Below are 21,829 nucleotides of genomic sequence, written 5' to 3' on the forward strand. Positions count from 1 at the left end.
TATACAAAATACCTTCAAACACTCAGTGCAAGACTACAACACAGAATTACATACCTACAAAATTAAATTCTTGGTTGCCTGCTTTTTCTACATCTTGGATTCAACTCCACTGGAGTAAAACTGACCAAAGCCAACCAGACAACCTCCATTCCATCTCCTCTGTTACGTAGTCTATAACCTCACACAAAACAAATGCCACAAATGGAATAAATACTGAATTCAAATGTAACCTCGACCACTTTCAAAGCATTTTTCCTGCTCTATATAGCTGTGTCACAGTAAGTCCTCTCCATAAAACTTGAATCCAAGCTTTTAAACAATCAAAACACAAAAACCCAAATAATTTTATTTGACCATCATTATTTAGATCTGTGTGCCAGGTCTAATCAGTTATTACAAGCACAGTCTACTTTTTAAGAGACTGTAGAAACACATTTTCCAAACTAAAAGGAACAGAATGCATTGTTTTGATGGTACAGCCTGAAGCCCTTTATCTGAGTTTTATCAAACTATACTCTATCACTGATCAAAGCAGCAATGACAACTTAATGTTCTGTAAAGTTATATACTGCTGCATAAAACTTCCCACTTTTGCCTTGTGGCCTCCAGCTCAGCATGTCATTGGGAGCATACTCAAAGGTCAAGAGACTTCCAGAAGTCCCCTGTTCTGAAGTGGCAGGTCCAGCAATGGTAACAGTGGAGAGTAGAGCAGGGTAGGTTAATTCCATCAGGATTCTCTTCTCATGTACCCTAGACATTCACATTGTCATTTCTTCTGTCAGATGTTTGATAGATGACTTAGTACGTCACTGAATGAACTACCTGAATGTAGGAGTAGCATTTCCATATTGACCTATTATGGATTTCATTACCACCTAAAGACACCTCAACTCTTGCGTTAAAATCAGGATTTCATTTTAAATTCTTCTCCATTTAATATTTTGCATATGCTGTGTGACTGACAGACTGTTTTTAAAGTTTGGAGGATACAAGGATGTGACATTGTTAATCTGTAATTTAACAATTTACTGAGAAATCTGAGTTTACTAAAAGAATACAATGGGATTTTGTTTAATGAAATGTGTTTAAATGAATTCTACTTGAGACTTACTTAATAAAAAGGCCTCAGCACATGCAACATAACTACCGTATTTCTACAGTTATTTATAAGATCTGACATCTTCATAAAGTTTTAAACTTGAAATCAGTGCTTGTCACAATTACTTAAAGCATTCTCAACATCTTCAAAACCCCAGCCCACCCCCAACAGACAGGAGGAAAACCCCTGGAGAAACAAGGCTTACAGTGACTCGAGAAACCAACGACTGCTGAACAGAAGGCGAGCCAGGATTCAAGAGGCAGAACCAAACCTCCTAACAACAAAGGATCCAGCTAAATCTGCTCCCATACTCTCAGGAATGCACACATCGTCCAAGTACCTCAATGTTACAAGCAGCATTCAGACTCCTTTATCTTGGCACTATTCTTTCAGCTACTACCTAAAAGCCCTTGAGGGGGGCGGCTATAGGGGGGAAGCCCATGGCCCAAAGCTTAGAAAACATACGTGTTCCTGCAAAGACTTTGATTTTCACAAGTGGAGTGTTGCAAAGCCAGAAGCACAACAGGCTTGAGAGCACCACTGGTATTAATTAGGTTGGCTCTCCTCTCCTCAGTCCTGATTTCACCTACACCTCACCACGTTTCTTACTAACTGCTTTTCAGAGATGGAAAGGAACCGTTTGGCAGAGGGGAAGCATGGGACTGGTGGGGCCAGATTCTGCGAGTCTGATGCATGATCCTTCGCAGAAGGACCTCAAGTGAAATAGTAAGTAACAAATGGCAACCAATGGACTTTTCTAGGTCTATGAAAACATACACAAACACGAGATTTTGATGCTTCACTGTAAATGAAAATTGATGGTAAACTGGACAACATCAAGTCACAGGAAGTCTTGCACTAATATATTTTTATGTTTTAAAGACACGTTTGCTCTACCAGGAATACAATAAAAAATTTTAATGATTAGGAATCGAATGGTGTCATTTTGAGAGATGTCTCTTTCCAGAGATGTGATGAGACCAAAACTTTCATTAAGATTTGTGACCATTACGAATTATCAGATGAAGCGGGAACCCTTACAGGTCAATCATCCTCTGCCCGTATCAGATGAAGAATTTAAATGTAATTAACATGGTCTGAAATTGTGAGATACTGCACCCTTCTCTCAGACACTCACAAATCTATTTACAAGCTCAGCAATTGCATATGCACGCTCTTCATCTCTTAAATAGTCAAACTCAACCTGACAGAGATATTCCAAATAAAACGATCATCAAAAAAATGTAGTGACCTAAGAAAAAGGTGTGACTCAACACAAATTATCTTGCTAAAATATGCAGAAAAGAAAAAAGTTGAAATCGGTAGAATTGTACATTTTGAGCAACTTTTATATATTGTAAAACTAGTATTAGAAAACCCTGATGCTTGATAGAACCTTGGTCTCTACGCTTTTATCACAGTAGGATTTAAACCTTCAAGTTATTGACATGAAACCATGACACCAATTTCAATTTATCCTTGATCGTTTTTCATTTTTCCAGACATGAAGTGACCACAGCTTTTTTAAGATCTGTGTTTCATAAAGCTGCAGGTATTTGGAAATGAACTGAGCCACACCAAAATTTCTTTTTTTTCTTATAACTAAATACAACATGGCCATTAAAATAGCTTCATTTCCAAATTTTTTTTTCAGTATTTTAGCTCAATGACAATAGCAAACGTTAAGTTTGCTAGCCCAGTAACACCCGTACACAAGGCAATATTTGAATACATGATTTAAATGTTACAGTGATGGCTTCTTCCAACTGTTTCTTATTAGTTTCCTGATTAATGAATTACAACACATACACACTTAGCACATGCATTTCTGACAACCTGCTGTGCAACACCATTATAAGCAATACCACAGGCCATTGTTGAAGGAGATGTTTTGGGTATTTTTTTCTCGTTTCTTAACGTCATTTCTGATGCAGTTACGAGAAATATTTCAGTTCCAGTACACCCAATACAAGCCTATCTAGAAGAAGAGTTGGAACAACAAAAAAATATTCTGTATTAGAACAACATTTAAAACTGAAAATATAGCTCTACAATTTTTCTGACCGTATGTTTATACTACTGTTTTTGCTACCAGCATCCAGCAACATTATAAACCTTTCACAGTGTACTAAAAAACATTGTGTAATACTAACAAAGAGGCATTCAAAAGACCCTCAACGAAGGGAAGTTGCACAGAAGTATCAAAAAAAATACCTAAGAAGGGGCAAGCAGACAAATAGAGAATAGTGAACAGGTCTGTATGTACAGATGACTCATTCTGACACTACACAGGTCAGGGTATACAGAAAAAGTTCAGTTAATAAAAATTTCCAAGAATTTAATGGATTTTTTTTTAATCTGTCTTCACTTCCCTCCCCATAAATTTAAAGCACTCAGAAGTACTAGTAGTCCTCCTGAGAATTTAAACCAAACCAAATGTTTGAGCAATGCAGACTCTGTTACAAAATCTCACACCACCAACATCCTTCAATTAAATAGGCACCACTGTGTTTGGACATGCATGAAAGCTAATCTGTTAAGGAACACCACTGGTACAATACCCTACCCTGTGCTTTGGTCACCTCTATTTAGGTCACCGAGCCCAACAACAGTCAGTAGCCATCCACACGGCCATTTTGTTCTCAGCTCTTCAGAGATGATTCTCTTCTATCATTTCCTAGCGGAATTTTTTATTAAAAAAAATATCTTTCTTATAGGTTGTCAAGACAGAGCTGTATGGTAGCCTGCAAAATCAAAATTTGTCAAAATCTTTTCCTCCTGGAAAACCAGAGGGTATCTTTAAGACATAATTGGGTATTTTTGTTGCACTTCTACATTAATACAGCATAAATACTGAAACCTTACTAATTCTGATGTTAAAACCATAGTAACAGGCAAGTGTTGCTAAGTTTTACATTGATTTAGTTAAACAAAGTGTTTTTCTTGTTGAACATAACAGCCAGTGTTAATTTCAGTTGGTAAACTGACTCTGGTAAAATATATGCTCTGTTTAATAGACCATTGCTGGATTTAGTTCATCGTATAAAACAATTTGTGCTAAGAAAAATTTTTGTTTTAAATAAAAAATTAAGACATCATCTGCTTCAGCATAAACAATATATTATGATAAGAACTGAGAGAGATTTTTATTTAAGAGCCCATGCTCCTTTAAATAGTCACAGACTTACAAAGTGCAAAGCTCATGTAACCTAATCTATGTTTTCCTCAAATCCCCACAAGTCCATTTACTTAAAAACACCACACTCCTGGATTGGTGCCTGGCGTACCAAACCTGTCCCGTCGTGCATATTTTTATACATGTTACTAAATTAGGAAAGCAGAGTGGACTAAGGTTATGCCAACTCTGAAAAAAGAACAGGGTCTGCATCAGTTTGTGCCTTGGCTTTTAAAGTCCCAATCATTATAAAAAAAATGAGCTTTAATATGTATCAAAGCAACATATCCTAATCAGAGACAGTAATAAAAGCAGAATGGAAATATAGGAGGAAAAAAAACAAATCCACAGATGTATTCTTTCTTCCACCCCCTCATTTTGAAGGTTCTAAAACAAAATATGGAAAACAAGTTTAAAAAGTGAGTTAGACTACATATTTTCATGTCAGGTCCAGAAAAAGAATAGCATTATTGGCATGCTGTAGCCCTGATCAGTGGAAATCTACTGTGAAAAGGGAGGTAGGGAAAGGCATGTAAACATAACTTCTTAATTAAGATTTACTGAAATACCTTATATTGAGCTCTATTCAGAATTACTAAGCCGAGTGTTCAAGAAGTCTTTACCAGTGAAATACTGGTATGAATAGTAAATACAGATATTGTACTTTATGGTGACTTGAAAAAAAAAGAAAAACGAACATGCAGTTCTCACATCTCAAAGCTTCTGGTGCCCCCAACTAGCAAAGCATATTGCTAAGTCTGTTTTGCTTCTCAATTATCAACTAACATAACACTCCTAGAGTTACTTTATAAACTTGTAGAGCAGTAATCAACAATTATAGTTTGATTTATAATTTTAATAGTGACTGAAGCCTTCCTATCATTACCCCTGAAGTTACCTATCCAAGAGAAAATGGTATTGCATTTAAGTAATATTTTTCCAAGTTCATCTTCATGAACTCTTCCAGCCTTCTAGAAACACAAGCTGTTTCAGTTACAAAAACTATTAAGCCACTACATTTCCTATGAACTTAGAGGGTTATTAGTTAAGGAGAGATAATTACTCATTTCCTAATAACGGGTAGGAAGACTCAGTCCTCCCCAATATTAAATACAACCAACCTCAAAAAGGTGTGGTCTTCACAAATGGAATGGGAACACCCAAGTTCTATTTCTGGCTAACACTGACTCCTGCTGTGGCCTGGAGCAAATCACTTCTGTTAAAAACACTTTTTTCCATCTGTAAAATGAGGATAACACTCCCTTATCAGCTTCACAGGATCTTTCTCAAATGCTTTGAAGTTTTATAAGTCTACAAATGTATTTTAATGAGGCTTAAACCGACTTTATTTCTAAAACAATTTGCCTTAAAGAAAAAGGATTTGAACAGAAATGAAGACTATATATATATTTCTAACCTCCCCTAAATATTTTTGCAGTCTGCACTTTAAAAATACCAAAGGCATACAAATAAATTTTCCTTCAAATTCAACCTAAACGAAGCAAAATGGCAACAAGTGGATGCAATATGCAGAAATCTCAGGAGAACACAGAAATGTCAGCTTGAAATGGAAGCAACGTGTTTCCTTATACGGGGAAGAAAGGGCATCTGCTAAACCTGCATTTGAGTCCTGCAGAGATCTGTACCTCCCTGCAGCCACAACCGCTAGTGCTCCCTTGTCACCTGCACTTTCACTCTGCAGATCGAAGAAATAGCATCACACAGATTATGTAAAATTTGCTATTATTTGACTGTATTTTATTATTTTTTTTGCCTGATCAATGTACTCAGCTCGCAGCATTTAAGAGTTGTTCCCTGACAACAAACACAAATGGAAACTTGGTCTAGCCCATATAAAGACAACTGCTGATACGTGTATTTTTTTCCATTTTAACGGGAATTTTGCCAAAAGATGTGCTGGGATCATAAACCATACCCTATTCTTTGTTTAATTACTTAGCTTTTGCTCTTGACTTGGCAAAACATTAAGCTTTTCATTTTAGTAAATCTATAATTAACTCCAACATGTGCTGAGTAAACATAACCTCATTTTTAATTAAATCTTAGAACAAGATGCTACGACTTGCCATTTCTAAGGAGAAGTGTTTGTCAAGCAATATGCAATCAAAAGCCTAATCCTTGTCAAACACAAAACTTAAGTCCAACCCCGTATAACCCACCTTCTTTTCAGTTATCTGTTGTTCAAACATGCATTCACCAGCTACAGGACCAAAACGTAAACCTGAAGAACCATCAATTCACATCAAAAGTTTCTGAGGCTAAAGTAAAGCCAAGTGTGAATGGAATCACACCAAAACTGAGATAACTTTAACTTCGGGACTCCTCAATAATCTTTGTTCCAGTACAACTTATTGGATTTTTTTTTTTTTTGCAAATGATACAGTACTTCTTACAGAAAAAGGCAAAATAAATATAATTTCTCAAGTATGAAAGGAGTTGAATATGTAATACATACTATATATACACCTCATAAATGTCAGGAAAAAAAGGAGCTAAGAAGTCATTTCTAAGTCAGAAGGTTCAGAAATTTACTTCAGACACATTGAAGTAGGAATAACTACAATTATAAATTAAAATTAAACATCAACTCTCTGAATACAGAGAAATCTTTAAAAGTCAAGCTACAACAGAAGTTAAGTTACTGTTATAATAAGAAATGACATCAATCCTGATTTACGCTACAACTAAGGCTTTTCAAAAAGGATTTCTGGCATTACACATTTCCAAATGGTCCTCAAGAATTTAGATGAGTTAAGTGCTATAGTTACATAGTAGAAGGCTTCACAGAAGTTTACTTGATGTTCAAGAGTTACAGATTCAAGCACCATATAACAGAATTAATAAATTGTTTGAGACACGCTACTAGATTTACAGTTTACAGAGCAAAAAAATGCTCAGCGTTTTAATGAAAAAAGCACTCAGGAGAATTTCAATTTCAACATGCTTATTCTGGACCTTTTTTTCTATTTGCTGTTCAACAAGTTCAGCTCCATCATCTTTCAAAATTCTCACACCACTGTGTAGATGTGTGAGGAAAGCCACATGGTTTCGGTGGTTGTATGCAATTCAACAAGGTGCTTGCTCTGAGACCAAAGTGCATGATGTTATCAAGGGGTGACACTGATTTGGTAGTGTTTGCTGAGCACAAAGGTAGGATTATTATTTGCACTACAGCAGTGCTACAGTATAGAAGGTGCTTTCTCATCTCCAAGCAACACCGTTTCCATGCTTCATCACACGCCTTTCTCCCCCATCAGTCTCAAGCGGTCTGACTTCTTGAGGAAACCAAGGCTAATGCATTCATACTGCCTGCATGTATTTTCGTCATTCTCCCCCACATCCTCTCTCAAAATAAGTTCTTCAAACTAGTTGGACAGACATGACCAAACCCGAGAAAGAACAGAGGTCTTCAAGTTACTCAATTCCAACAAGCTGTACGAAAACAGGTACATTAAGACTAAAATCTTCATGCCCATCACATTGAAGGTAGCCTGCAGTACAGACTCACCCTTTATTAGACTCTGAAGGATGCCCACGATTGCCTGTTTCAACTGTTTTAAAATTCAAGCTATGCTGAATTTCTATAAAGAAACAAATACTAACAATGAATGTTAACAGCACAATTGAGGAACAGAAACATTAAAACAAGATAATAAATCAACATGTGCTATTAGCTTCATTGTTCTTCCGTTCTTACTCACAACTAATGACGACGAAAGAAACCATTCTTCAAAATATCAAGTGCAATAGCAGAGTGCCCTAAGTGTCTGAACACCACTGACCATCCAACCGTTCCATGGATGTATTGAAGAGATTTAGTTGTATCCTTATGTTTAGATTTAGTTGTATCCTTAATCAGCTGCTACAAAGAGGGGGCACCATCTTTTTAAATATCCAGGTAGTTTCAACAAAAACTGAGGGTACTTGGAACACCAGGCACTGGGAAAGGAAAGACGAGAGGAATGACAGGTCAACAACTCCCAAGTAAGCTTTTTATGGGATGACATCACTGTGCTGCAGGTTGGCCTAGCCGGTTACCCAAGGTGAACAGTGATCAGCCTCTCTTAACTGGATCCTCTGCTGTGATAAAGGATTCACTGCCACTTGTGTGGTATCTGTGCAGGACTAAGTCTGAGGTAAAATAATGGTCACAGGTTTTGACAAGTTACTTCCACAAGTAACCTTCAGGAAAAGGCAATGGTCATTTCTTTAATGCAGCTTTTTAAACCCTGCACCATTTGCATTTGTAGAAACTCAATTATATCTTTAGTGGTAACTTACTGTTTTATGAATCACTAAGAGGAACGAAGGGCTGTTTTTGCCTAACAAAGTGTTGCAATGCCCTATCTGCTGTAAAGAACGCAGTTAGCAACAACCCAGTAAAATCACAAAGTACAGTGAAATCACACCTCATCTGGCTTTATTAGCTTTGCTAGTTTTCCTGACAGAATGCTATTTAACACTCTATTATAAAGATTAATGCTACCAATATAACTGAGAACAATTCACCAAAACTCACTATTTTGCTCTATTTTTCAATTGCTGGATATTAGTGGCATTTTCAAACTTGAGTAGACATTTCATAAAGTCATCTTTAAAACCCTCACAATCTAAGTAAAACTAAGAAAACATACATGAAAGCCCTCTTCAGGAAGTGTTACGTTTAGGAAACGCTCAATGCAGTAGATTAGCTGGGCAAACTCTCCCGCGTAAGTGAAAGATTAATCTTGCCTGGACTGATAACACGTAAGCTGTATGACATCCAGCCACGTTGACAGTGACAGCATCTGAACAGACAGAAGCAGTCATGATAGAAGTGATGGCAAATGTATACATCAACGGTACTCTACCAGCACAACAAAGACCAGACATCCCTAGGTTCTCCAATTTAAAAGTAGCTACAGAAGTATTATTTCTAAACACGAAAAATTTTCACACACCCAAAACGAAATGCGCTTAGTGACGATGCTCAGTACCAAATCTCGTGTAAACTTCAGGGGAAATTTAATGCAGCTTTTCTACGCGGCCGATACCAGTTCCTAATCAAATGTGGTAGACTTGAAATCAACTCTTTAGTAATGTAAATTATCCTTTTGAAAGTAGTCTTTTTTGGAACCTTTTTAAGTTAATGTGTGAAGTTTTGCAGCAAATGTGTCACTTTTTCTTTGAACAAGTCTTTCTTTCATGGTACAGCACCATAAGGTAAATTATCTTTGAGGAACATAAAGCGCACTCAAGTCACTCCTTTCTTTTGAATGTAGGACATCTTAAAATTGATGGAAATTTTACTGGCCTTGGGTCATAACGTTTAACAGGTTTATCTAATTTCATTCCAGAGCATTTATATAGTCTTTTTTCCTTAATCACAATTATTCTTTGACTTGTTCTACAAAGCTTATTATGCCTAGAAAAGTAGAAGGAAATGACAGCTAGATTTCTGCAACCACGACTTCAAGGAACCGCTGCAGAATATTTCTTGAGAATAAGCCATGTGAACTTAGAAACACATGAAAGTCACATTGAAAAATTTAGTTAAAATTTGAGCCAAAAGCTAGTCCTGTTGGACTAAGTTACACAATTTTTTGCTTTATTTTTTGAAATAATGACCTTGTATTTTATCATCTCTACAGATCAGAAAACTCAAATATCCCACAGCAAGATTAAAAATAAAACAATGAAAAAAAATTTTTAAATCATTGTCATCTTATCTGGAAAGATAGAGGGGAGATGGAAGAAGAGGAATCAGTTACTTCTGCTTATCAAAGTATTTAGAAGGCAAAAAAATAATTTAAAATCTGCCTGTGGCCAACTCTTTCTGATTCTGTGTCACATTAACTTTGAATAAATTTTGCTTTTTTATTATAAACTAGCAAGACCAACATTTGTTATCTACTGTCACAGTGAGGTGGAACTGCCATAGGCAAAGCTACTAGACACATGTCTTTGCAGAAGAAGTATGAGGCTGTTTGGCTAAAAAGACAGAAGGAGGACTGGAATACTTCATATTCTGTAAAATCAGAAGAAACCTCATTTTATCATAATGACATTTCTCATTAGCATTTTGTGTCTTCTTGAAGAAATTCAATGTTTTCTTGTTACAACAGCAAACACTGTTATACAAATACTTTTTCTTTTTTCCCCCCTTCAGAAACATTTTTCAGGACTTTACCTCGAGTCCATACAGCATGTCTTATTATTTTTTAAGTATAAAACATACTTGGCACAATAAAGTACAACAGCAATCCCTGCCTCCTCTTTAAACCCAAGTTGTACCGTGCTTCAGCTCTAAGACCTGAATAAACCTAGAGCAGATCACTGTGCAAATTAAGTTCAAATGGATTTTGTCATTGCTCTAATCCCTCACGCATTTGTACTTACCTGCAGGTAAATATTTCAGCTGGTTGTTAGCCAAGCGAAGATGACGTAAAGATCTCAGGCGACCAATCTCTGGACACACAATTTCGAGGGCATTATCGCTTAGGTCCAGAAACTGCAGTTTAACGAGGGAGCCAATGGCTTGTGAGAGAACAGATTAAAACGTGAATGTGACCCAACAGTAATGGTAACATCTTAATAGGACTATGAGGGGATAAAAAGCCACAGTACCTAACACCTAAGTCTGAGCAGATTTTGATGCATTAAAGCCAGTCTGACAACTGAATGACATAGTTGGTGGAAATGCTCATCTGTCTAACGAACAGCAGTGGTGGCAATGAGATGGCGAGAAAGAAAGAAAGGGATGTACGCAGAATACTCCCAATTCTAGATTTTCACCAGATGATTCTGCTCTGAAATATTTTTTCCATTCCTTGCCTTTGAGTCTATCCAATCTACATATTCAGACAGAGCTGCAAGTGCTTTCCTGAGGATAGACACAGAGCTCTACTGTTAGTGCAAGGAAGGAAAACCAGTACAAAGTCTGGATACTTTAGGTTTCAAAACAATCAAGACCTAAAGCAGCAGATTATTCTGGATGGCTCAAAGCAGAAGACGCTCTGGATTTTAATTTCTGTAGATAAGTGCCATTAGCCTTTTCAGTTTCTTCAATTAGAACTGAAGCAAATAGCCTTTAAATGCATTTGAAAATTCATTAAAAGAAGGTAATAAAACATAAACAAGGATATTATCAAGCAAGGGCTACAATGGTATGTTTTGTATGAAAAAATCTTTAAAGTTTTATGGGAAAATAAAGGAAAAATAGGCCTCATCAAAGAAGGAAAATGAATATTTTATGATTCCTGCCACTTATTGTGTGAGATGGTAGATTACTTACCTTCAGGTACAACAACTATGTTATTTGAATGAAGGTACCTGGGGGGAGGAGAAAAAAGCAGAGGATACCACCTGTTACCCTCAAGGACTTCTGCTACATAATCAGTTTGCAAAATATCTAATTTCAGACTGAAAGAGCGCCCTCGAAACCTCTCTATAACCACAAATGCTGTGGAAAATATATAAACTGGCAACTGCCAAGTATTTAAGTTTCACTTAGACTATTAAATGATTAACATAAAAATAAAGCAATAACAATTATTTAAAACAAAACATTCACAGTTAGAATAATGGGCTTGAGTTTTGAGAGCCATAAGAAAAAGAAAAATACAGCACAAAGAATAACCACAGTGGACCATAGTCGATCACCAGGTTATTCCACACCAAAAATAGAGTAAAACAAGAAAAAACTCAAACCCACACAAGAAATACCAATTACAAACGTTCCTCCCTGTACATGAAAAAAATCTTGCACCGTAATGGCCTGATGAAACATACACCATCTATTCACCTCAATTGGGCATTTCAAATCTAGAGTACATTTTTCCAGATGAAAGCCTTATCTTACCATTGTCACTTAGGTAGCTACTGAGGGTGACCAGAGCTCTCATTAAGAATACTCAGCACCCTCTGCTGGAGCTCTTCCAGCACTACTAGTAACTTAAAAACTACATTATTTCACATATTTTCGTTTTCATGTCTAAAATCAGCATTGCTGCAAACGAATGGATGGGTTGTGTGGAAAATAACAGCAACAATTTTCAAGTATTGATATATATATATATATTTGTGAAGAAATACTGAATGCTCAGTGCTGAGTTGCTTAAGGCACACAAAGGGGTTTGTTTGCACAACACATTTTTTTCCGTTCCATTCAAACGGCATTTCCAAGAGCAGGATCTTGTCTTTTCAGGGAGACAGAGGCAGAACAAGGAAAAAGACATATGAACATCTAAACTGCACGCTGCACCCGAGCTTTCTTTTTCTTTAAAAATTGCAGACATTCAAAGTTTCCTAAAAATGTAGGAAACATGGGGATAGCTGATAGGTTTGTTTGGAGAAATCCTTACATATAACCTCAGGATGAGAATTCTCCTACTCATTTTAGCTGCAGCTCCTAAAAAATACTTGTGACTATTTCATTCAGGCAAGTTAAAAGATGTATATTATGAGGATTTACAAGTAACCCAGAGTGACAGACACAATACACATAGAAGCAAACAATAGCGAAGTTCTTAAAAACATACAGTAAATTCCTGAACATGTAACTGATTTTCTTTTTCCTGAAAGTTACATTTGTCTGTAACAGATTAACAAATCATTTTTTTAAATGAAATGTTACTTTTGTGGTCTCTTCCTTTCTCTAACAACACAGAGCTCTTACTGACTGATGTGAAATCGACACGTACTGTTAGAGCTACACAAATCATGGGCTCACTACAGTTCTCTGTAGGCCACTATAATGCATGGGATAATGGTCATACACCTAAGCTTGCTGAACCCCAAATTATTAGGTCGGACTCCTACAGTTCAGCGTTTCTAAGAGATTATTTTAAGCCATAATTTACACAGGTTTTCGCTAAAGGCTTCATCAGATATCATGGAGATTTCCTGATGCCCTGTGGCAAATCTTTAAATACTAAGCATATCAAGAACAAAAATATTTATTTCACTGCTTCAGAGCATAAACAGACTCACAAGACTCAGGCATGATGAGACAAGACTGTTTCTTAAGCAAGTTGGAGGCTGCAGTGACCTACGAAACTGCTCAATTATGGTCGTGTGTACCAGAAAGGTGTGGTTTCAAGGGCCAAATTATGATGACAAGATCAGACACCTGAATGCATCAGCCTACTCAGATATACACCTCCTCCTCTTTGGAGCTTTCCCTTAAATAAACAGAATCAGTGGTCCATCAATTACCAACTGAAAGCAAACCAAATGAGTTATCAGGGGATGTCCCTTTTAACCTCCCAATGCTATTATGCAAAGAAATCACAGCCTGACAAGAAAAGAAAAGTGGGAGGGAACAAATTGTTGGCTCAGGGCTTACAACTTCAAATTAATTGCCAAAATAAAACAGTTCATATGACACCCATTCTTTGGGCAGGATTGGATAAACTATTCTGCCTACAGCCATCAATAAGTAGTTACTACCCCTGCTTGCTCATTTCTGCTCCTATTTGACAAACTCTGACTAGGTTCCAATACAAAAAAAGTCTACAATCAGCAAATCCAGAGTGATAATACCCCTAGTAGCTGAAAATGAGCAACTAGGGGTGTGCTGGAGGCAGTAACTTGTTGCTCTGGTGCTGTCACAAGCACATGGCCATTGTTTTTGGAGGTTCAGTGCTTTATCAGGGTCACAACACTCTGCACGGGAGCTGAGCTGGGGGTAGGCTTTTTTCTTCCCTTAACAGCATAGACATTTGCATAACAATTCTTGTTATACAACAAACTAGAAACTATAAAAAAATAATACATGACTGAGTACATCTGGATGTACCCATTTAAAAAAAAAGTAGAAAACCAACACAAAATGACCCTTTCTTGCCCTCCAAAAAAATCCTTCACACTTAAGAGGCAGGTTATCTACAAGCAATACATTATGCAATTATTTTAAGCTAAGACGGATCAGCATAATAAAAATATATCAGAACTCCTACACAAACTCACAATTCCACGAGGTTTGGAAGCTTCTGTGCAAGGTTTTCTGGCTGAAAAAGAGTTAGAGAGTTTTTAGGTTTTAAAACAAAGAACAGACATATTGAGTACCCAACTCATTTTAATAACCACACTAAAACATGTTAGCAGCTAGTCAGAGAAAAGCTGCAATGAGGAGCTGGCATACAATACCCTACCTCCACACCCCCACATACTCTCCATCAGTGCAATCTGGGATATGTCAAGGGCGAGCAATTTATTCCTGAAACTGAACTACAGCCTAGAGGTGGAATTCACATGCCCTCAAGCAAATGGTAGGCAGACTTCTGGGGCTGAAAAGATGGAACACAAAACCTCACTTTTGAAAATATATTAAAATGAATTAGCTGAGGCTGAGAGACTGATAAAAAGCCATAAGCTTTACAGACTAAGTGGAACAGGAACTGTACAAGATATCTAACCATAACGTATTTTGTTTTGTAAGGCTGACAAACTTGTGTAGCTTGATCAATAACCACCAAGCCAGAAGTGCTGAATCCAACAAAGCAGATTTCCATATTGACATGTTAAAATGCATATCGTTTTCCAACTGCTGATGCCTAGCTGCAGTTCTGCTCCCTGATGGCTCTAATAACCGGGAACATATACCACAAAATGGGCTTGCCAAGTTCCAAATGTCACGTTGGTAATGGCACTTAACATTACCCTGGGTTAAGACAGTTTCATTGCTTAAAAAAATGCACGTCAAACAGATTTTATCTGAACAAGACCACTTTTTACATTATCCATATATGCGCAAATTTTAAAAGCAGCTTGATCAAATGGTCAGTTTCCTTTCAGAGGGACCCAGCAACTTGCACGGTCATGTAAATTTAATCTGTACTATTACCTAAAATACTTAACTTTGTATTTATAAATCTATTATGAAGAAACACCAACCTGATAAAGTAATGTCATGATATTCTTACATAACAGAAATGCCACATCCTAGATCTGAGTACAAAAAATGATTTATTTTTAACTAGGGAGCCACAAATGTTGGCTCCGTAATAAATATATCAGTTGGTATCAAGACTCAAGAAACAGGCTACAACTAATCAGCTGTTGCCACCTACTGGTATGTTGGCTGCAGTACACTTACCTTCAGCACATAATTTGGTACAGCTTAATCTGAGGAAAACATCAAAGGCTGCAACATGCTTTAGCACAAAAATGAATCAAAACTTGAAATTAAAAATGAAGGAATATGAAAAAATGCTCTTTCATTCTAAACCCTTTATTAGATTAAGACCACTAATCTGAAATACAAACTATTTTCACGTGGTACATGAGGTTTATACTTTTATTTTTAACTGCTTCATTCTCTAAGACAGACAAACTCAAGAGAAACAATTTGACAGTTTGGGAAATCTATCACAGAAATTCTGCTCATCTTCTTGAGTATGGCAAAACCAACTGCTATGAATCAAAATCATTCAGTATGACATCCCACAATAACATTAAGATGAAAAAGAACTATTCACGATCCGTCTACCAAGGAGTAAAAGTCAGCGACGTACAGACTGCGGTCTGCCGGTGACACAACAACAAATACCAACGATAAATGAATAATCACTTCTGCCACCACTTTAGGGAAGCTTGCCTCATCCTTGCAGGATATATTTCAGCAAGTGAACCTGCTGATTCGTCTCAACAGGACAGCATTGCACTTTCTGAGTCAGTAAATTAAGAACAACTGTTGTTCGATACAGCTAGATCATGCTTCTGACAGTGCCATGAAGGCCAACTCTTATCTCCTTGTTATAGATGGGGAAACAGGATCACTGGAAGGCTAATGGTATCAGTCTAGCATTAAAAGAGGAGTAGCAGTAAGACTTGACGTGGGGATGCAGGTGTGCTGTACAGCTTCCCGATCCACTACATCGGTCCTCTATCATTTTATCTTGCCAATGAAGACAAAGTTATTCTTAGGCAAGGTGTATGCAAATTTTGACAGCGTAACTACTCCAGACATTTTCATCCAAATCATCTGTCAAGGACTAGAGCAATTTTGGAAGAGAAAAGAGGAGCAAAGCTTCCTTTAGTCAATGTTTTTCAACTCAAAATCAGCTGGTAAGACAGAAGGAAGCACCGCCTCCAAGAAATGCAGCAAAGGTTTTGTTTTGATGATTGTTCATAATCTAAGCAGAAGTATTTATTGATAAGCTAATGCTGATCTCACGCAAACTGAGAAGCACAAGGCTCAAAGAGACATTACAACTATACTTCTGAGACAGGATCACCCTTCAAAGAAATTGGTACGTTTTCTCTTTTAAAGTCTCCAGTGAAAGGAATACTGCTTCCCTCAATAACCTGTTACAGTCTGCAGCTCTTCTCAAATGAGATTTTTTTTCCTCCCTGTGTAACTAACTACTACTATACTGAACTTGCGAGTACTACTTGTCCTACCAGCAACGGACATAAAATAATGAAATTTCATTATGAAAGCACTGCTTCATAAAAAACTGATGACCTCTGTTCTCACCCTTCCTCCAATTCCATTTTTAACTCCGTCTTTTCTTTTCACAAGAGGAATTAACCTAAATCTCTCAATCTTCTCCTCACAGACTCCGTTCTCTAAAAATCCCTTGTTGCTCCTTTCTTCTTTCTGATTTACCTAGGTCTTCCGTAAGTATGAAGCCCCAGACTACAATCCCTGCTCAAGCTCATGCTTTAATAGTGTCCAAGGATGATCTTCTGCTTTTAATGGAGATTGTGAAACTTCCTACACACAAAAAGATACCTGCCTTATTTTGTAACATGCTGCTGATTTGATCTATTTTGGTCCACTCCAACTAAACAATCACTGAATTTGAGCATCAAAGCAGAAATGTTTGTAACATCAGGTTAATTTTAAAAGCAGTTTTAACCATGAAATACTATATGCCCATTATATCATTAAGCAGAGGACATTCCCGAGAAGTGCCAGAATAATTTCCTATAGTACATGTAAAAACAAGTGACTTTCAGGATGAAGTTAAGTTATAAAATCTTCAGAATCCTTTCAACTCTTGCCATATGAAGCAAAACCTTTATTAAGGAATTCTAATGTGTCATTGTCCAAGCTTTAAAAAAAATACTCCTTAGGGCAAGTACAGGACTTCTTCCAGGAAGCACTGAGAAACATACAATTTTAGTGAATTTTAAGTAGTTGAGCCCTCCAAACCCTGCCCTGGTTATTAAATTAACTACCCTACCATGGAGGAGCCCAAGGAAAAAAGAAATTGAATTACTTTGAAAGTTCAGTGTATTGACAGTGCCAAGTTTTGAGTCTCTCTAGAGTTCTGCCAGCTCAGAACAGCTCACACAACTGTAACTACCCCACGCTGAACTCCAAGCTCACAGCATTTGCGAGATTTGTTCAGTTCAGGGGAAAAAAAAAAAAAAAGCTCAAAATCAACACCATCCCCCATTAATTTAATCCTTAAATTAACTCTTTATTCTTCCCATCAGTGACAGCCCACAGACGTAACTGCTCACTGGCACCATATCAGCAAGCTTTAAATTAGACCCAGGGTTGGCATTGCCTTTAAAAATAAGGCACACACCAAGATAAACGTTGAACCTAATGAAGCAATGCAGACTAGACTGCACAGTATCTAACAGTAAAAAGACCTGACCGCTGACACTGAGCAAGACTTCCAAAAGTTTAAAAACAATACCAAAAAAAAAATCAAGTCTTCACAGAGCTCCAAAAGAGTATACAGGGAATGGCATAAACTTTCAACTGTTATACTCTACATCACCCATGCAAGTTAGAACATAATACAACCGCATGCTTGTATTGCACAATAGATGACATCAATTGGGATCAGATTTGCTAAAAGATCATTATCTTTTTAAATTCTCTAAATTTTTTTTTCCTGTTCCAAACCCAGAATTTCTAAGCACACAGACAGAAAATATCACAATAAAGAGGTTGTCGTACCAACGTGGTCAGGGAATTTCTTTTCATATAAAGTCTCTCCAAGTACTGCAGCCCCTCATCCTTCAGTAACTCCAAAGGAAAGTGATGGAGATTTCTGTAATTTAAGAACAAGTTCTTGTGCCTTTCCAGCTTTGCCTCGGAGATTGTTTTACATAGTTCTGATGCCATGACTAATCTTGTTCCAAGCACTGCATCTAGTGCACTGCATCTTCTGAAAACAGGCCCATCTCTAGGAGACAAGAGGAGCAAAAAAAGACAGTATCAAGGTTTATGCCACACATCCTTTTGTGGAAATAGTTATTATAGCTGATAGTCTATCAAAACACACTTGTTCCTGTTAATACATAAAGTACCCAGAACCTCCACACCACCAGTTATGCCAGAAGCAAGTTTTTGACTGTTTTCTGCATAAAGTCTCAATATTCAGACCAGCACTAACAAGATCTTAAGACATACATAATCACACAATGCTTCTTTTTTCCCCAGTCATTTTCCGTTGACCTTTTTAGACAGTGTTGTCAAAGCTGACATCACCAAAATAGGAAAAAAAAAAAAAAAAAACTCTCCCCAAAGCACTACTGATGTTCTGTATCTGTTCTGTAATGAGTTCTTAAAGAAGAATCCACGTATCTTAAGCAAAATGAACCATTTATCAGAGGACTCACGTTTGGATCACTTAAAACAACTTCATGTAGATTTTAAGAAGGACTGACAAAAGGCTACAAAAGTTTGTTAAGCTTTTGCATATAAAACTACCAGGAATATTTATTAGTTGCGTTTGACATTGAGGATGGACAGCAAGCACGACTGTTTTGAAATAGCATAATGGAAATTCTACAGCAAGAAAATTTAATAAGAGCTACATGTGACTGCAGACTTTCAGCTGCCTTCACTAAAATTAAAAACAAAAGAACAAGGCATCAAGCTTTAACTGACGTCAAAGCCAAAAACCAAAGTTCGAATATAAGCTAAAAATTAACCTGTAGCTAACACCAGACTTTATTTAGCTTCTTTTGTAGATATAACTGAAATTCTAGTCGTTCTTATATTGTGTAGATTTGGATAAGAGCAATGTTATGTCTTTTCAACTATCTGAGGACTCAGAAGAACATCATATATCCAGACCATTTATAAATTTGAAGTTGGAGGTTTGCTGCAGACTTGTGCATGTAAATTCACTTCCATTAAAGAAAAGGAATTGCAACTGTTTCCCACCAATAAAGTTTTCCATTTTAGTTTATGCTTTCACTAAGGAGATACATAACATCTACTGGAAGTAGAAGTACAGCGTTACTGACAAGGAAGCCCATCTGATTATCAAGTAGCCACTGTAAATAAAACTCAGCTGGAGACTGAGAACCAGACCATCCATGTAGACCAAACTACTTTATCAGTTCCAGTAATTCTCTTGATTCGTAGATAAGTGGCTTTTAGCGATGTCCTATGCCCTTCTGGAAAAATACAGCAATTTTTTTCATTGACTGCATGCCTCTTCTAGTCCTAAGCTATCCCCAGCTCAGGAAATGCTAAGATCAGTTCTGTAAGCAAAGGACTACCATTTTCAGAATCCTTTTTAAGATTACAAAGTATTGCCCTAACTTAGGTTAAACAGTGTTCATGAGAAGAAAAACCACTGTAAGAAGCAGTTGCCTCTATCAGCTATCACCTTCAGGAGACAGCACGCAGGCACCGCTGGCCTGTGGCGTTAGCTGCGCTAAAGTGCTCTTAGTTCAGCGGGCAGAGGAAACAAACTCCGTACTTGTGATCAGCCTTAAAGTAACTCAAAGAGGAATATCAGAATTTTTAAGTCTGTGAGCATTTAAGCACTACCTGCTGCTACACAAGAAACGCTGAAGGAAAGCTCATCTTCCCCTGACAAGAAGGGAGCAATGCCAGGCACACTGTTTCTGCGCGGATCATGCCTTACTCCCCACTTTTTCCATTTGAAAGCATGGCTTTTAGCTTTGATTTTTGTCTTTAAAAGGAAGCCCTATTAGGTCAGAGAGCACCCACGCAAACACCCCACAGCTTTCTGCTTTCTCCAGGGATCACGTCTCGATGCTCTCAACTTGCCAAACTTCGCAGCTGAGGCTCCACGAACCGCCTGGACCGCGTTTAGCCGCGGATACACGGCTACAACCCGTGCAAGCCCACAGATGCCATCACCACACAGCTCTGTTTTGGCTGTTACCCCGAAGAAAAACCCTCCGAGCCGCTTCCACCGGCAGCCAACCCTTATTTTTATTTTTATTTTTTTGCCTCTAAATCCCCTTCCCGCAAAGGCAGCGGGACAGTGCCCGGCGGAACCGGCACCCCCGGCCTCCACAGGCACAGGAGAGGCCGCCTGAGGCGGGCTGCGGCCGGGCACAGCGAGGGGCCGGGCCCCCGGCCTCGGCCCGGGGAAGGCTTCGCACCCACACCGCGGAGAAAGCGCCGAGCCCGCGCTCTCCGGGGGGCCGGCAGCGAGCGGGGCGGGCAGCGGGGGGGTCCCCCCGTCCCCACCGCGACGCGCCCTGCCCCGCTCCCCGGCGGCAGGCGGCCACTCACCGGCGGGCGGCGGGCAGCACCTCCGGCCCGCTCCGCTCGGGGCCGCCGCCGGCTCCGAGCACCTGAGGGCGGACCAGGGCGGGCCGCGGCCGCGCGAGAGCGCCGCGCAACTCTCGCGAGACGCCACCAGGCCACGGTGCCGCTCCCTTCGCCGCCCGCTCCCGCCCGCACTCGCCTCTCAGCCAATCACAAAGCGTGCCGCTGCGCGGCATCCAATGGGAAGTTCGGTTCTGTCAGGGCTTGGAGCTCTTGCAGCGGCCAATGAGGAGCCGGCTCGCCTCAGCGCTTGGTCCGCCCTCTGCTGTGGCGGGGCTGTGAGGGGCCGAGGGCGTTAGGTTGCCGGTGAGGGAGCTTGGCTTTGCTGCTGGCTGCGTGGCCGAGTTGTTGCACACACCGGTTACCCCTTCCTAACAGCTTTCAAAGGAAAATACCACTTGCAAGCAAAAGTTGTGGCAAAAGTCCGTCTTCCCCCTAAGTTTTGTTGCAGCTAATGCTATTTTGCTGACAACAGACAATCTTAGGCAATTAGACAATCTTAGCCCTTAGGCAATCCTGTGTACACCCCCAACCTCCCATTGTCCCCATATTAACCTCTGATAGTTGGTGCAGATGAAACTGAAGTGGGTCTACACCCTGTTCACCTGGTTTTGGTTTTAAATGCACATGTAGAGATGTCCCATTACAGAAGTCCTATCCTTGGGAAGGTCTTGTTTTTGCTACGTCAGTGTTCTAACGCCAGCAAATTCCCTAATATTCAGAATATTTAATATTACTGGGTATTAAAAGTTCTTGTTTGCTGAAGATTAGCTCCACAAGCTGTCAAAAAAAAGGAATCCTGGTTTCTTCCTATTTCCCACAGACTAGTTAACATAAATTCATTTTAAGGTTCACACAGCAGGTCTGCAGCAGTACCAAGAAGCTGAATGTAGAAGCTGAATACCTTGCAAAAAACATTTCTTCTCTCCACAGAAATTTCACCTGAAGCAAAACAAAATGCAGAAAAAGCTTTTTTCTTGCACACACGTTTCTCTCTTCTTTGGGTCTAAACAAAGAACAGCAATCCTTTATTGCTCATTCATCATTT

General features: G+C 38.6%; 1 protein-coding gene across 5 annotated transcripts in view; it reads right to left on the bottom strand.

Moving 5' to 3' along the window:
* Window positions 1–20,902, bottom strand: part of LRRC28 (leucine rich repeat containing 28) — a 53,236-nt gene extending 32,334 nt beyond the window's left edge. For 3 of the 5 annotated variants that reach the window (XR_007168197.2, XR_010834149.1, XM_048076317.2), the window contains exons 1-5: window positions 20,746–20,902; window positions 18,199–18,427; window positions 14,244–14,284; window positions 11,569–11,606; window positions 10,674–10,811 (exon numbers count right to left, since the gene is read on the bottom strand). Coding sequence is in view for 1 of the 5 variants with exons in the window: in XM_048076317.2 (XP_047932274.1) it covers window positions 10,674–10,811; window positions 11,569–11,606; window positions 14,244–14,284; window positions 18,199–18,366 (385 nt within the window). In the remaining 4 variants the exon portion in view is untranslated. Of the gene's footprint in view, window positions 1–10,673; window positions 10,812–11,568; window positions 11,607–14,243; window positions 14,285–18,198; window positions 18,428–20,745 lie in introns of those variants that run through there. The other 2 variants (XM_067003689.1, XM_048076319.2) reach the window with 2 other exon arrangements.
* Between the last annotated feature and the right edge of the window lie 927 nt (window positions 20,903–21,829).

This window comes from Anser cygnoides, chromosome 11 (assembly GCF_040182565.1).
Source record: "Anser cygnoides isolate HZ-2024a breed goose chromosome 11, Taihu_goose_T2T_genome, whole genome shotgun sequence".
Lineage (NCBI taxonomy): Eukaryota > Metazoa > Chordata > Aves > Anseriformes > Anatidae > Anser > Anser cygnoides.